General features: G+C 43.5%; 1 protein-coding gene across 2 annotated transcripts in view; it reads right to left on the bottom strand.

Moving 5' to 3' along the window:
• The window catches only part of cntfr (ciliary neurotrophic factor receptor), a 207,794-nt gene that overhangs the window by 79,919 nt on the left and 111,649 nt on the right, over positions 1–16,226 (bottom strand). For both annotated transcript variants that reach the window (XM_041960449.1, XM_041960448.1), the window contains one exon: positions 5,083–5,316. In XM_041960449.1, coding sequence (XP_041816383.1) covers positions 5,083–5,316 — 234 coding nt within the window. The remainder of the gene's footprint in view (positions 1–5,082; positions 5,317–16,226) is intronic.

The raw sequence follows: 16,226 nt of genomic DNA, 5'->3' as shown, positions 1-16,226 counted from the left end.
GAGCCCCCTTTCCTTTGTGTGATGATTTACGGTATAAATTCATTACCAAACAGACGCCAGTCTTGCTCGCAATATAAATGTTTCTCTTCATTATAGATGTTTAAAGTCTTGTCATTGCAGTAATGGGAGCTCTCTGTCTGGAGTGTCCTGATTGTCCCATGAATTATCTGTCAAGAATTGGGGGGGGGGGGCTACTTCTTCTTGCCTTGTGTCAGCTGGCAGGCTGAGTGACTGGCTAATGGGCTCTAAAGATGGGGAGTGACAGAGCTTTTAGATGTGTATGACCTGATGTTTGGATTTCACGGCTCTGCACCGAAGCATTGCATTTAGGAAGCGATCGTTGCCACGGAGGAGGACACCCCCCGTGAAATATCAACCTCATGGGGTCATCACCTATTCTCTGTTTCATCTAGGCCCTCATGTCAGCCAATGATCACTGGCATTTGACATGAAAAAAGGGCGCGGTATGTCTTATTTGCCTATTTTCCTTTATTTACGTACATGACGCTTCCATCATTCAGCGAAGCCACTGCACTTACTCAAAAAACATCAACAGAGCTTTTTTTAACCTCCACTTTTTTTTCGTTCCTTTTCTTTTTTCTCTTTGGTTTGTGTTTTCATAATGTTGGTCAAAAACACACAACAGACTCAGGAAAGTTCTCTGCCCTGCTCTGCGGCAAGGCATCACAAGGCTGCCCTTGAATACATAAACATTTATTTTCACGAAATCACTCGCAGGTTGTCAAATCACGCGCAGGGATCTTGCGGATGCTTTGTCACTCTCCCCAAAAATGAACAGAAATAGAATACAAGCCCGGCTAACTAGCACGCTAACCATAAGCCCCCTGCAACTGCTGCCTGGACTCGTCATCAGCTCTAACAGCGACATTATGAATAGGTCGTTTCACGTTCACCTTGTGCAGCATTTGCACAGTCTAAGACGGAAATCAGTGCTGTGGGACAACTTAAATATGACTGGCTGCTCACTGGCAGACTGTGTGTCTTGGGGGCCGACGGTGTGACAGGTCACCAGGATGGCTGGCTGGATATATGACCCGCCGCGGCCGATGTTGTGCTCGCTGGGAGGCTAAATGGTTGAATATCGGGGCGACTGCAGCCCATGTTGTGATGCTATAAATTGTTTTGCTGACAGCAATTGAGGACAGCTATAGATAGAAGAATGGACAAAGCCAGGAAAGGGCAAGACCGCAATAACTTCCACGTTGTGACAGCAAAGGGAAAGGATGTTGTATTTCACCACAGGGCTTCGGAGTTTTATCACCTCTTGCTTATTAAATGATAATAAACTTTTATTGCCCATACTACTTCATTTTTCTTTATCAGTGTGTCACTTTCTATCTCTATGCCACTGTACTTCACTTCTCTTTTTAAATATAGTGTGTGTAAAGATGTCAGGGAGTACTCTTGTGGTGGAGTGTGTCTGAGTGTGTGTGTGTGTGTGTGTGTGTGCGTGTGTTTTCTTACAGATGAGATAGGCACCATATGGCGATAACTTTACGCCATGCGCGGATCAGCTTAACACACGCGAGCGCACACACACACACACACACACAAGCACTCACTTCACACACACAATTCCATATTCAAACATATTTTCGCAGTTTTTTTTTTTTTTTGAAGCAATTGTGGTTTTGTGTGTATCCAGTGGGACAGACAGAATGTAAACATCCCACAGCTATATACAGCGATGAAATAAGGCAAAGAGGAAGAGGAACAGACATCACAGCGGCGGTAAACTTTCACAGAAAAATACGAGCCAACACGCACACACAACTGCGGTCCCCTTGCGCTGACATTATGTTGACACACTCCCGGAGAAAGATCACAAAGGCGCCGTAAAAGTGGTGCAAAGGTGGAGCAAGCGCACGCACGCAGATGGGTTCGGGGTCACCGCATGACGTCCTCCGTTCTTAATGCAAACCAGTGTAAACACTCAACCAACGGATGCCGCCGCAAACTGCAGGCCAAAACACAGACGGAGAGAGAGAGGGATGGAGGGGGAGAGAGAGAGAGAGAGAGAGACGGGCAGAGGGGGGAAAAGAAAGAGTGGAAGTGGGGAAAAAAGGAAAAAAAGAGGTGTGGGGCAATCAGAAAGTTTGAGGGAAAAAGGAGACAAAGAGCGAAGGAGGAATTTAAAAAGGCAAAGACAGATGGTTCTGTGCTGTTCTCCTGACAACACTTCTATCTGTGTAAAACATAACAAGCCCCTGGTGTAAGTAATAAACACTGCATAAAATCAAACCATCAGCGTGATGCTAATCATAACAAGTGTAGCCTGTCATGACGCCATTATCACTGTATCCGCGCGACGCTTTAAAGTTTCGTAGGTGACAGTTAACAGGATGAAAATGCAGATTAAAATAGAGTGAAAGACGGAGAGGGAGAAGGTAGAAGAGAAAAGCACAGAAATAGCAGGGAACAGCGGGGTCGTGATAGCAGATAAAAAGCAGACTGAGGAAAGACAATTAGAGAAAGAGCGAGAGACGAAGGATACAAGATGGCAATCTGAGTTTGAGTAGTTTGAAAGGCAGGGCTAAAGTCGATGTTGCCCCAGTGTGCGCCTGGAACATGCCATAAAATCACCGACTGTGATCGAGGTAATTATATTCACAACCGGGCTCGACCGCCAAGGTATTGTTCCACCAATCTCGTAATTGACCCCTGATGAAGAGTTGCACAACGCAACTTTGTTTCTCGCACACACTATTCGAGACCACCAAAGTGTTATTATGATGCAGAAAATTACGGCTGGTGAAAAGACACACGCGTGCACACACGTTCAAGAGCTTGCACACACACACACACCTCTCCACACACACACACACACACACGTATCCTGTTTATGCATTGCATCATTCACCCTGCTGACACAATCTAGCGTAACGTAAAACTCTCATTAATTCAGTATTATTTCAGCATTCGGTAATTCATCATTGCCGATATGATTAACCAAACTGTCACGGCCCCATACAGTCTCATTCATCAAACATTTGCATGGAAATGTTGCTTTTAACATCCGCCTGGAATGAAATCGTGATGGGTTGTGCGCTTGGCTTCTATCGGCACGGTCGACAGGTGCATGGAAGCCTGCAGGTGTGGTTTCCCATTCAGCTGATGGAGACCACTTTTACAAAAGCAAGTGATTTAGTCACGATATTGCTCTGTTTCATTCTTTACAGTGAGCTGGGCTCATTAAATGGGCTCATTTCTCTGTATATATTCCATGATGTGTCGCAGATTAACAGTGAAGCCATTTACTGTGGTAACATTGTGACTGGCGAGCCAAAAGCACCAGTCTACCTTTCTTTCAATCCAATTTTTTCTGCTGTCGACCCGAGGTGGACACTCTATAACAGTGTCAGAAGGAAGAAAACTGGTATTAGCTCATATTTTTCAAAGCCATGAATCAAGCTTTTTCTTCTGCAGTGTATCAAACTGTGTCACTTTTGGCACCGTTTTGAAGTGCGCTGCCATGACTGATGCCAAAGCGATATCTAATTTCACCTGCTAGCCGGCTAGCGGCTGAAGTCTGATTCCTGTGGAAATTTAATTTAAAACGTCGCCTTTTCCTTACACTGGCAACAGACTCGGGATGGAGGGAGGTAGAAAAGTGATCGCTTATACTGTGAGGAAATGCTGGCCGGCAGAGATAATACAGAAGTGCATCCCCGTTTGTTTTGTTTTTTTTTCCCTTTCTGTCACAATAAGAAAACATTAATTCACTGTTGACTAGGAAATGTTTTTCTCAAACCTGTCATTTAAGAATAGACAGGCAGCCATCAATCATGGAGCGTGACTGCAGTGACAGATGAATTCAAACAGCCAAACTGAGGGGAAAGGAGGAGGTTCAGGTGTAGATTAGAAGAGGTGGTTGTCACAACAAACCTCAGTGGATGTAATATAAGTAAACACTCATAGCTGGTTTTTCCTAATTGATTGATTGATAGTAATAATATACAACAATGTTGTATTCACCTATGTTACAACTGGCCATGCAATATCTAGTATTAATTAATAATAATCCAAGAGAAAACAATCAAACCATGACCTAATAAGGATTTCTCTCTCTTTATACATTCAACAAAGGCGTTTTCATTGCAATTATCCCCAGAAGCACTTGTCATTTACAAGTCTATCCCATTGCGACGTCATTATTATTATGCACAGGCCCAGTGTATAAAACCTTCACCATCAGAATAATGGATCTCAGAGGGGGCCATTGCCAACTCACAGGCCACCGTGACACGCCGTTAAATTCACACTCATTGAGCTTCTGTATGATAATCAAATTGCACAGCCGTAACGGCAAAATGGCCAAATGTCATTTTAACAACTAATCATTAGAGCTTGACAGCTGGCAGCGGGTCTCCGCCGCTAAGACTGCTGTCATGACAATTGAAGCTTTATATTTGCATTTAAAATTTAGATGAAACAGTCCGTCGAATATCATAACCGACTATTACAATTGTCAATTAGCTCAACATTTCATTAACTGTGGTAGCAGCAAGAATACTGTATGTTTTTTTTTAAAATCACACCATATGGAGCTCCAAAGTGTTGAGTATTTAATAATTATAAAATGAATATCCACATGATTAAATTGTGAATAAAATTATACAAATGTGACAATGTTTTGTGAAATTATTGGTAAGAAATTACTGAAACAGCTCATTATTATAAAATGGTACATCCCTCTTATTGTCATTCACACTTCACAGTGTCAGTTTTCCTGATGTCACTTTTCCCGACAGTTGTGTAGACACCGCCCTCTCACCTTTCAGCCAATCACATGCCTCCCCTTCACCCTCTTAGGCGTGCAAGCTCAACAGCTTCGAGCAGGATTAGCCAGTGAGCACCTGTGGCAAATACACTCTGCAGAAGTCGACGCCTAAAACGCTGCAGTTTTCTGTTACAAGTAACCAGGACAGCCATCATTTCTATTCTGCTTTTTTACTTTCACTCTTTGCTGCTGCACTGGCTCACTGTCCCCTTTGGAGCGATTAAAGATGCATCACGTCTTACTTGAAACAACATTCGGCGGGCGATTGTCTGGCTACTTACTGCCGATGTGGAGGTAGATGGTGTCGCGTCTCTCTCCGTGTGGGTTCTGAAAGCAGCTGTAGAGCCCGTTGTGGCCCAGGTCCACCTCGGTCAGCATCAGCCGGGGACCCTCTAGACGGTGCTGGGCCTTCACGTCCGTCCCGTTCACCTTCCACGACACAGACGCGTCATTGTCCAGGGAGCCGCACTGCATGGTGACATCACTGCCCATGCGCTCATACTGGTTCCTAGCAACTGGAAAACAGACGCAGGCAAAGATGAAGTGTCAGTGATATCAGTGGCGAATAACAAGTGGAATAAAATGACTGCCCTTTGTGTGTCCTGGCTCCTAGCAACAAGATGAGAAGCAAAGGGAGAAGTGATTATTTGATAACAACTGATATGATAAACTGTGGATGGAGAAATTGAATATTATTTGGTTAGTAGATATGGTTGAATTCAATCTTTTTCAATCGATTTGGGGTTTTTTATTACAGTCCACCTTCACCTATTGCTTAGCCACTGATCTGTAGTGGCAGGTTTTTGTGTATCTGATTTCTTCCAGATATTACTAATTCTTTCTGGTGAGTGTGAGGAATGGGAAAAGAAAGTCACTTTGTTCCACACAGTGAGCCAGATTTGGAAGAGGCACTGGAGAAAAATGCATGTGTTGCTTTTATCCTTCTATCAGTGACCTCGCAGCTGACACCAGCACTGCCTTTCCTCACGGGTTCAGAAAAGTTGTAGAGACCGTGACCCCTGGGGGACTGAGGGGTATACGTGAGCCTAATGGGAGTGTTAGCCAGGACACTGGGGTTAGTAGCCCCGCTCCGTTTACAAGTCCCACAGGCCCGATCATGACCACACGCAGCGAAGGCCTCTGATTAACGCTTAAGCACTGAGGATCAACAGCACAACAAGAAACAACAGTAAAATATTGATCCGCATCTTAGGAAAAGCCCTCATCTATGAAGAAAAGAAGGGAAAAAAAAAGTGCCCCCCCGCTGGCCTGGGATCAAATGCTGTCAAGATCCTTGTCTTGACAGCGTCTGATGTCTCTCTCTCTCTGTCTTTGCCTTTGTCTGCCCCCCCCCCCTTCTCTCTCACTACAATGCTTCTCACTTTGCTGTTTTCCACTTGAGCTGGCTCCCTCAGACATCCCTCTCAACGCAGCTGCTACAGACGTCAACCTCATGTTTCATATATATTTCATGTCCCATACCAGAGCCATCTATATTCAATAGGACAAGATCCCTGCACCCATTAACATTACCCTGACACTGTTTGTTCTTTCTCTCCATCTGGCGTTCATTACCCCTCAACCTCCCCATCATCTCCCCCTCTGCTCCACGCATCTTATTCGCGCCTTCTCTCTTTTTATTCTGTTATCACTCAAATATTGTCACTTTTTTTTCTTCCCGTCTGTCCATCCCAGCTATCTCCAAGCTCGCACTCCCCGTTTTCCAGAGTCCAAAAAAAAAAAAAAAAATGCGCGTGCATATGCATGTGAGTGGCAAGAAATGCCAATTTCCTTTGATCTCCTCCTCTGTCGAGTCACTTTGAACGGATGTGTGACTTTATTTACATAAAAAGTTATTTCCGTCTTAGCAAAAACCATACACTTTGACTTTGATGTTAGCTTTGATGATGATGCTGGTGCCCTTGTGTGACAAGTAAGAGAAGAGAAGAAAAGAGAAGAGATACTTTCCTGCAGAATGAAGTCAGTGAACATTAATGCAGAGTTACTGAATAAAAAAAAATATATAATTCTACAAGAGTGCCATTAAATCTACTATTTTTATCAAAGTGAGGGAAGATATTCAAAATTTTATGCCTAAAATTCCTTTGAGCGCCTTTAGGTGGCATTAAGCTGCTCAAAGTAGGGGAGTGAAATCATAATCCTCTTCCAATGATGTCATCAGAAAGAAGAATTTAGGAGCAGGTTTTCAAAAAAAAAAAAAAAAAAAAAAAAAGTTGGCAAGCCTGCGCCCCAGAAGTTGAAATGTCCTTTTTTGCTGCTTTATCCTGTGAATATCATTGAGACTCTCCGCTGATTCTTTGACCTTCTCTCTTGCCCCCCCCTCCCAACGTCACATCCTTCTTATCTTCTCAGGTTACATCACTCTTTCTCTACCTCTGTCCTTTCCGACGTCCATTCATCTCTCCAGCCTTCGCTGCCTCCTCTCTCTGTGTGTTTCATTTCTGTCCTCTCCCTTTAGCTTCTTCTTGTCTTTCTCCCGTCGTATCAAAGTTAACACACCGGTCCTCCTCTTGCTCTCTGGCAGTCGTTCTCCATCTTTATCTCCCGTCCTGCACCCCTGTCTCCTTCCTCTCCCGCCCTGCCATCTGCCTCTATGCATATCCTGCTTTGAACTTTAAGTTCTCCTGCTCTCCTCTGTCCCACTCAGTTTCTCTCATTTAGTTCAGTCGCTCTCTCTTTTTCTTCTACCTTTCTGCCTTTGTGCTTCCTTTTTCTTGCTGCTTTAGCGTTAGCTGGTTTAGACACCAATCAATATCAGGTGTTTCAGCAGTGCTTCCTTAAGCCAGTGTGTAAACATAATGGACTGGAAATGTGAGGATCAGACAAAACTTTTTAACATTAGCTCTCACGCTAACAAGCCAAACGCCTACTCTTGCACATCAGCTTATGGCAAGAGGAAAATGTGCCAGAGCGATACTTTCTGCAGCTGTGAGCTAAGTGCAGCCAACTCTCCTTGATTCTAATTGGTTTAAATTATTCATTATTCATTATTCAGTCAACACAACACCTTCAGCTGCAATGTGGAGATAGATCTGTCTTTTGAAACCAGGCTGGTAAACAACAGGTAATGGTGCGACTTGTGAGTCCCTGTAATTTGCGCCATAGTCACAGAAAAACAGTCATAGCATTATGCAAATGAACACTCCGAAAGGTGTCTTGATGCAGTTCCATGTCTATTATTTTCATTTAGTGGCAAGTGTTATCACTCACCTAAAGGTCATTCTAAATTCATGAAAAACATGCAAAGTCCAAAACCAACAATGCGTTAGTTCATCTCTCTCAGTACTGTGACTTCCCTTCCTTGTCTGTGGCACTCAGCCCATGGCTCATTTCAATACAGATTCATTTGTCATTTCCAAAAACAGCTTTTTTTTTTTTTTGGAAACCAAACATTAGTCAAAAAGGAATAAATGGTGCATTTGCCTGGGACTATTTTCAGCGGTGGATTAATACAATGTGGCTTACTGCTGTATTTTTAATAGTTTTTGGGCAACAATGCAACTCAATGGCACAAATGACTAAACCTCACAGGTGTTTGGCTGCACGGGCAATGCTTGGTGTTGCAATTCATTGTCGAGACTTGGCTGACAAAAAGAAAAATGTTGAATATTTCCAACCACATTTTTTAACTTAAAACTTCTGGTTTGCATGTAGTGTAACTGGGATTAGGGAATCTTGATGAACAAAATACCAACAAAGGATGGTTCAGATAGGTGGGTCATGTGCGACTGCATTCGGCTACGGCTCTCTTTGCTCTAGCAACCCGCTGCCGCCTTTGTCTGTCAGTCCGAATCATTCCAAGTTATTTACACTGTCTGCGCTTCCCTTATCTCGCGTTCCCTCCGTGTGTCTCTCTGCTCACCTCTCCCTCTCCCCTCTTCATCACTTTCTCTCCCTCTCACCTTGAAACTGCTCCCTCTGAATTCCACTGAAACTTCATCATTCATCAGTGGTCCATCACTTATCATGAGCATTCTGCACACATACCACACATGCATAATACACCTTATAGCAACAGCGGAGACGCAAGTGGGTACGCTTGCGAGTACACTCGTGTACTCACTCACACATCTGCACGAGCTCCCACACCACTCTGCATAATGTCCTCATGCCTCATCAGCATACAGACAAGCAGGCCTAATAACCATAATGACATTCAGCTCAAGTGCTATTGATCTCATGGTAATATACAGGGCGTTGTAAGCAGTGTTAGAACACTGCTATTCCCAACCAAATGAGAATAAGAGTCTTCAATGTCCTTCATAAAGCTTCAATTCTGCTCTTTTTACTCATTATTCTACTTATTTATGTTGATGCCAACTGACGGGGCTCGCATGAATAAAGAAGCCTGTGATGTTCCTGGAGGCAAAGCAGATCCGAACCTAAGAACCTAAGCTATTTTCAAATTTAGGCACGTTTTGTGCACTGCGATAAAGAGGAAGACGAGTGAGTTATACCACAGAAGATAAACAATGGCAGGATCGAGGACACCACATACGGCCGCAACTTAGTGATCTGATTCATTCATAAATGTCCTGAGTAATAACGTCAAATTCTGCATGATGGCCTGCGTAAAGGTAGCCTATATAAAACATACTAAATGCATCATTAAGACTCATGCACTCCAGCAGTAAGTTTATCATACAAATGCATTTTGCACATGTTTATGCAAAGGAAACCTGACTTGAAACCCATAGTAATGTCAAGTGAGAATTTCATTTCAAAATTATTGGACTACTTTTGCTTCCTTGAGTGTCTGTTGAAACAAGCGTGACTCTGTGTATGCAGCTGTTTTTATATAATAGGGAACGACAGGGCTGAAGAGGTTACCGGGCAGATGCAACTGGTTTTTCAACATTACAGGAAAGTTGAACTTTCAGGATCCTGCAGGGCACTGAGGGTATTGTGGGTCTTATGCAGCGCTGTGATGTTTTCTCAGAGCCGAACCGTGAACAGGCAACATAGTGTCATGTTGTGAGGTCAGAGGTGCTAAGACCTGCACAACATTACAAGCACATATCCTTGTCCAGAGGCGACATAAAGAAAAATGAACACGCACACAAACCGAAGGGCAACATATTGCGTTGGGTGAGTGGGCTGTTTACTAAACTGACGCAAGTGATGAGCCACAAAGACACAACACACTGCCACTGCACATATGCATGCAGACACACTTGTGGGTGCACATGCAGTATATACATTGAATGAAACATACGCTCAATCACCAAGACCAACACACGCTCACACAATGCAGTGCTGGTCAGAACGAGATATGTGCGTGGGTCAGATTCTAACTCCATATGTGTCCAGCATGCTAGTTGAGGTCAAGATAAGAACAGTTCTACTCAAGATAGAGAAACAGAAACAGGAAAGAGAAAAAAGCTGAGGAGGGAAAGGAGAGGAAAAGTTGTCACCACTGGTTTAAAACAAAAACGTCTCTGAGGTACAATGAAAAGTATTCGAGGGGGATGAAGACACAGAGAATCACTGTCAGCTTTGTACCTTTGCATCCTTGATTAACCGTAATTCAACCAGAAAGATCAATTAAGGTCAAATTACCATTAGCCAAGCGTCAGAGAGGATATTCATGAGAGCAAGTGGCCCCACTGTTTGATTAGCTGATTAAACACTGCTAGAATTACGTGTTCAAACATCCAGTGCCATCGGGCAGGGCACTGTTGTACCTTTCCACTGCAGCATCATCAAACCTCCATTGATGAAGTGAGGACATTGACTTGGAGGTAGAAGTTAGCTTAAAGCTCACTAATCTGGAGGAAAGGCTACAAAATATTTGGCACAGCCTCTGTGATTTATACATCGATATATGTATAATATAGGCCCATATATGATACTGTCACCTAGTTGTATGGACTCTCATCTTGTCCACAACATAAAAAAAACTGGAGTCATCGTTGACATTTTTGTAGTTGTGTGTTTTTCACGTCCTCCTCACGGAGTCAAACAAAGAAAAACCGAGCTAAAACCTGAGAAAGAGCAGATCTGAAAACTGCCATATGAATCATTTGGTAATGGTTATTGTTTTAAAAGGCATTCAGAAATTTACCTGTCCGGCTGAGAGGGGCGAAAACACACATGTGGGTCATTTTGCCGTTTTAGCTGTTAAAGTTTGATGACTTGTTTTTCTCCTGCCACCACTGTTTTACTGGTTTCACAACTAGCATATACTGGCAAAAGAGCGTAGCATTTCATCAAAGACACACACACACAGGATTCACTTCACAGATTAGAATACTGATCAATTTTGATTACGACTCTGCGTGTGCATGTATGCGTTTCAATTCACAGAGTATCTGCCTCTCACATGTGCGACAGTGTGGCTCTATCGTTCTGCATCTCTGACTTTGCTTGTCTTTGCATGCGTGCACGTGTGTGTGTGCGTGTTGCGTGAGTAACCAGCTCTAAGTTATGATCCGACTCCACAACAGTGGCGTGAAATGAAATGAAATCTCAGTGCTGGCATCCTGATCCACCGTCTCAAAAGTGTTATATTGTGTGTGTGTGTTTGTTTGCGACAATGCGCAATTCCTTGTGTGTGTGTGTGTGTGTGTGTGTTTGTGTGTGTGTAGCCCCCCTTTGCGGATTCATTGGCATGTACATATCAGACCATGTCGCTCCCCAGCCGGGCTGCAACACACTAGCACAGCTATCAGTGAATCGTATGTGTAAGCCTAGGGGGGCCGTGCCTTTTGAAAGTCCAACAGTAAAATATTGGATTAGCTGGCATACAGAGATGGAGAATTATCAGTTTAGGTTTATAAGATCACATTTTTTCACTCGGTGGCTGCACATGCTGACGCTGGCCGGGCCACAAATCGATCTTATTTTCCAGAGTGAGATGCTTTTTTTCTTCTTCTTCTGTTTTTTCACTTTAAATGAAAATTGAAATTGAGAGCGTGAAGTTCATTCAGCGTCTGTTCATCATAACATTTAGAATAAAATGCAGAAGCCGTGCTTTGCTCAGCCTCTGTGCTGACCCGCTGCATTTCATCTACGCTGTAGAAATAACCAGATTTGACTGTACAAGCTAGTCTTAAAAGCTTTCACGCTGACCAATGAACAAACTGTCCGTCAGACATGGAATTTCAGACTTTTGGGGGAATTTAAGGGATTATCTATTACACTGAAGTGCTTGGTATGTAAGGAGCTGCTTTAGAAGACCAACCATAAGCCACACATCATATTTCAGAAAGGCAAACTGTTTATTTTTGTACTAATATTAGATAAGAAGTATTACCACAGCTGGAAAAACATACAGAAATTGGATAATGAGCTAATTTATCTAGTAGTTTTTTTTCTCATTATTATTATTTCTATGATTATTTATAATGACTGTTATTAGTTTAATTGAATCAGCTATAAAAATTAGAAATGCTAAAGCTGGAGCAGTTTGGTAGCCAAACAGTTACAGTGCATGCTGGTTTGATCTTTGTTTCATGACATACTCCCCTTCTTTCACCCCCCAACTCCTGTCTGTTCAATAATAATATTAAAAAAATCTTTCAAGAAAAGAATGCTCAAGAATGTTAAGGCTGCTAGGTGAGGTTGTAGGTCACATAAATAGTGAATTTTGGTATTTTTTTCAGGCTTGGTAGAGCAAGCAGAAGAGACAGATGATTTATGAGATCACACATGGGTTATTCACGTCTGATTGGGCTGTTGCTCAGGGCCTCTGATGCACCACCTGTCCTCCAGCTCTGGCCTTCGCTTGTCTTTCCGTTACCTCGTGAGCACGGACACGAGCTATCAAAATCATTTCCACAATTATTTCGCATCATTATGTGGCCTCAAGCCGTGCATATTTATGCAAATAATGTCCACTAGCTCACACACTCAAAAGTGGTTTTGTTTGAATTTGAATGGCGAAGCTCTGAGGCTGACGAAAACACAGTGATGCGGAGCAAAAGGCAGAAGGTTAGGCTTTAATGATGTGGTTCAAATGTTGAGAACGCAGAGAAAGGTCAAAGAAAAAATCAAGAGGATCATTGCATAAAGGTTTACTCTTATTCTCATTTTCTATGTGTTCCTGCAGATTTCTTCTTTTTGTGGACAGCCTTGTGTCTAAAACAGGTGGAAGCGCTCCTGTGACCCTGCTGGCTTTAACACTTTTGATCACAGTTATACTCTATACAGACATGAAGATGATTTAACTCATCATATTCTGTGTCTGTATGGACTATATGAGCTGAGATGGAAAACAACTGAGTGTTTTCAGTGATCCTGTTGGGAATAGATCCATTTCAGGGGGAGATATGTTGACATGTGAGGAAAAAAAGCACAGGTGTTAATAATAAAATGAATGACAGCTGTATCCATCCATGAATTAGCTGCTTCAGCTTCAGGGTCCAGGTATTGTCACACTTTCGCAACTGGCTCACTTGAGTAGAACGGAGCCATTGTGAATGTTATTAGTAACGCCTGTGCTTTGCCTGCCGTGAGAAGTCAAAATGTCTGTGGTGGAAAAGGTTGCTTATTAAGGGGAAACAAGGCAGAAAACTCACTGGTCTCAGGTGAATTTTGTCTCCTTTATATCGCTCTAACTTGATATTTGGCTTGCCAGCTGTCGGCTTGCACAAAATTGCAAATGTTTTGTATTGACAACACATCACATTATAACTCAAGATGGGCAATTTTGACTATTTCTCGACATTTTCTACTTTAATCATTAAGGGGTTCATTGAGTTTCCGTCCTGCAGGAGACTGAGGGGAATGTTAATTGTGTCCAGTCTGTACTCGCCCACACGGCCCTCAGCTGAGCTCTGATCAGCCAAAATAGGTAACACCTGCGTGGGCGAGCGACAGGGTCTTTTTTAACAAAAACACATGCAAGAGTGAATGTAGTGAACATTGCTGAATATCTGCTGCTTTTCTCAGTTCTATATCGCTGTGATCTATAAAACTATTCATGAATTGCTCTAGCAGCACGTGAAACTGTAACAGGCATTTTTCACTCTTTTCTGACAATTTCATAGACTGAACGACTAATCAATATATCAAAAAACATCAGAGATGGGTGAAAATAATCATGGCTTGCAGCCCTAGTAATGAATGTTCATATAATATTCTTGCATTTGTGTGCCCTGAACCGTGCAGGTTGAGATGTGTGCATATCCTGCGTCGAACAGGTGCTTTTTTTTTTTTTTTTGTTCTAATCATTTCTAACAGCCTGAGAGACTTTTCCTGCCTCAGTCGGCATGTGGCAGGGCTGCTACGGCAGGTTCCTCAGATGTTCCTGTGAGGTGTGACACAGCGAAAGGCTAAATCCCCCCACCTCGGTGATTTATAAGACAGAGATCCGATTAACTGCTGTATGACATAATAAGCGTCGCAATAAACTGCTGTTGACGCTTTCACGGGCGTGCACATATTAATACACTGAGACAGATGCTCTGTGATGATCTCGGTCCACATGTAGTGTATGCTCACGCGCACTCATGCAGGCCACACAGGCGGGAAAAAACAAACTTTGATAGAAGCACAGGCAGACATACACACTTCTGCACCCACACACACACACATACACTTCCTCTGCAAACATCTTGGAATGAAGTTATCACTTTATCCTCTCCTGTCTCTCTTTCCCACAGAGAGATTAACATTCACTCGCTCTGCATTTTGCCTCTCTTTTCATGTGAGCACTGAGGCAGCTGCAGCTGCGTAAGTGTTTGTATGTGCGAGCGTGTGCTTTCCGTGCATGCGTGCGTATGAGTCAGGGCACCGGCGCTCATATAAATCAACTTCCTGTTTCCTGCCATCTTATCTCGGCCCCACCACACATGCAGGTGTACAGTGTTTGTGTGTGTGTCGGCCTGATCGCTGCCATCATCATCTGGCTCGCGGAAGCCACTGGAGAAGACAGAAAGATTTGCAGGCAACGGGGTTAATTGACACTTCACATTTTAGATGCCTGTGTTCTGGGAGGAACACGGAAGCAAGGGAGATAAGAGGGAGTGTAAAAGGAGAGGAAGAAGTGGAGAGGAAGAGAGAGGGAGTGGAAAGATGAAGAGGAGAGAGCGGTTTGAGAAAAAGGGGGACAGCACAGGAGGGAGGAAGAACTGTTGAGAGCGAGCAGGGCAGTTAATATTTTACAAGCCTGGATTAGAGAGGTCATGAAATGAGGAATGGGAGAAGGATTCCTGAGAGCCAGCTACAGGGAGAAGGAGAGAAAAGGAGTGGGACAGCTGGATAACGGCGCTTTGATCAGAAACATCTGTAGGTTTCGCGGCGGAGGGAGAAAAACAGCGAGTGGTGGGAGAGAAACGACTGCATTCTGCTTTCTCTGTTTGTCTGGACACGTTTCAGTCCGACTTGCCATCTACGTCTGGTCTCCTTTTCTGTCTGTCAGCTCTAGTTTGTTCTTGAAGGACACTACTTGTGGTTTTGCACGCTTTAACTTTTATTTCTTGAGGTTTAAAATGATTTTCATCAGCATTTGAGCACGTCCGAAACCTTGTTATCTGCTGCGAGATGACAACAGGGAACACAATATAATATTTATTATATGTATAATATAAAGCAACATTTTCGTGCAACACTGACGACTCAGAAGAAGCTCAGAAGGAGAACAGTACTTGTGTATCACGGCTGACCTTTTCCCAAATTACAGCCTAGCTTTTTAAATTGATTTCCCATGCAGGCTGCCACTGGTTTCCATTCCTTCCACTGTGTCATGAAAGACGGAGACTTGAGTCTTGCTTGACATAGTAGGTGATCCATCATGGTGAGCATTTCATCCCCACTGCTTTTTGTTACATCAGCAAAGATCCAAATGTAAGCATCTAATTTAGATTTCGTTGACCCATCGTGACATAAGCGATGTTGTCTCTAACCAGACCGGCTGTCTCAGCTCACAAGCAGGCTGTAATTGTTTGGTTTTGGAAGCGACCTCAGCAGCCACGGCCTTCTCAGAATTGAGATTTAAATGAAAATGCCGCCCCATAATTACGCTGGTGCGCTTCCAAAATGAAGCGATGGATAAATTAGCGCTGACACCTTCTGGTCGGTCGGTCGACATGCTCGAGTCCGACCAAATTCTAACTGGTCGGACAACCGCTGGCGTTAGTGAAAATCGATCCATTAATCCAACTGCTCCTCTTGCTCACCAGGGCAGCTCCAGTCTACGCATGCGGTCCTCTTTCCCAGTAGCCACCAGTAATGATAGGCTTTTACTTGTGACGTGTGACCAATCAGACAGCGCTCTGGGCGGGCACAGGACTACAGAGTGGTGACCGCAGACAGAAGCTGTTTTCTCACACAAACTCACACATTGTCTGTAGATGCTTTTACACATGTGTAGCACATAACAGGAAACTGTCCGTGTCAGACCCGTTCTCACCTACTGGACACACTCTTTTGGGTTTAGGCGAGGGGTGGCTAATGGTAGAGT

Source organism: Chelmon rostratus, chromosome 19, assembly GCF_017976325.1.
Source record: "Chelmon rostratus isolate fCheRos1 chromosome 19, fCheRos1.pri, whole genome shotgun sequence".
NCBI lineage: Eukaryota > Metazoa > Chordata > Actinopteri > Chaetodontiformes > Chaetodontidae > Chelmon > Chelmon rostratus.
This window is presented reverse-complemented; position numbering and strand designations above follow the sequence as displayed.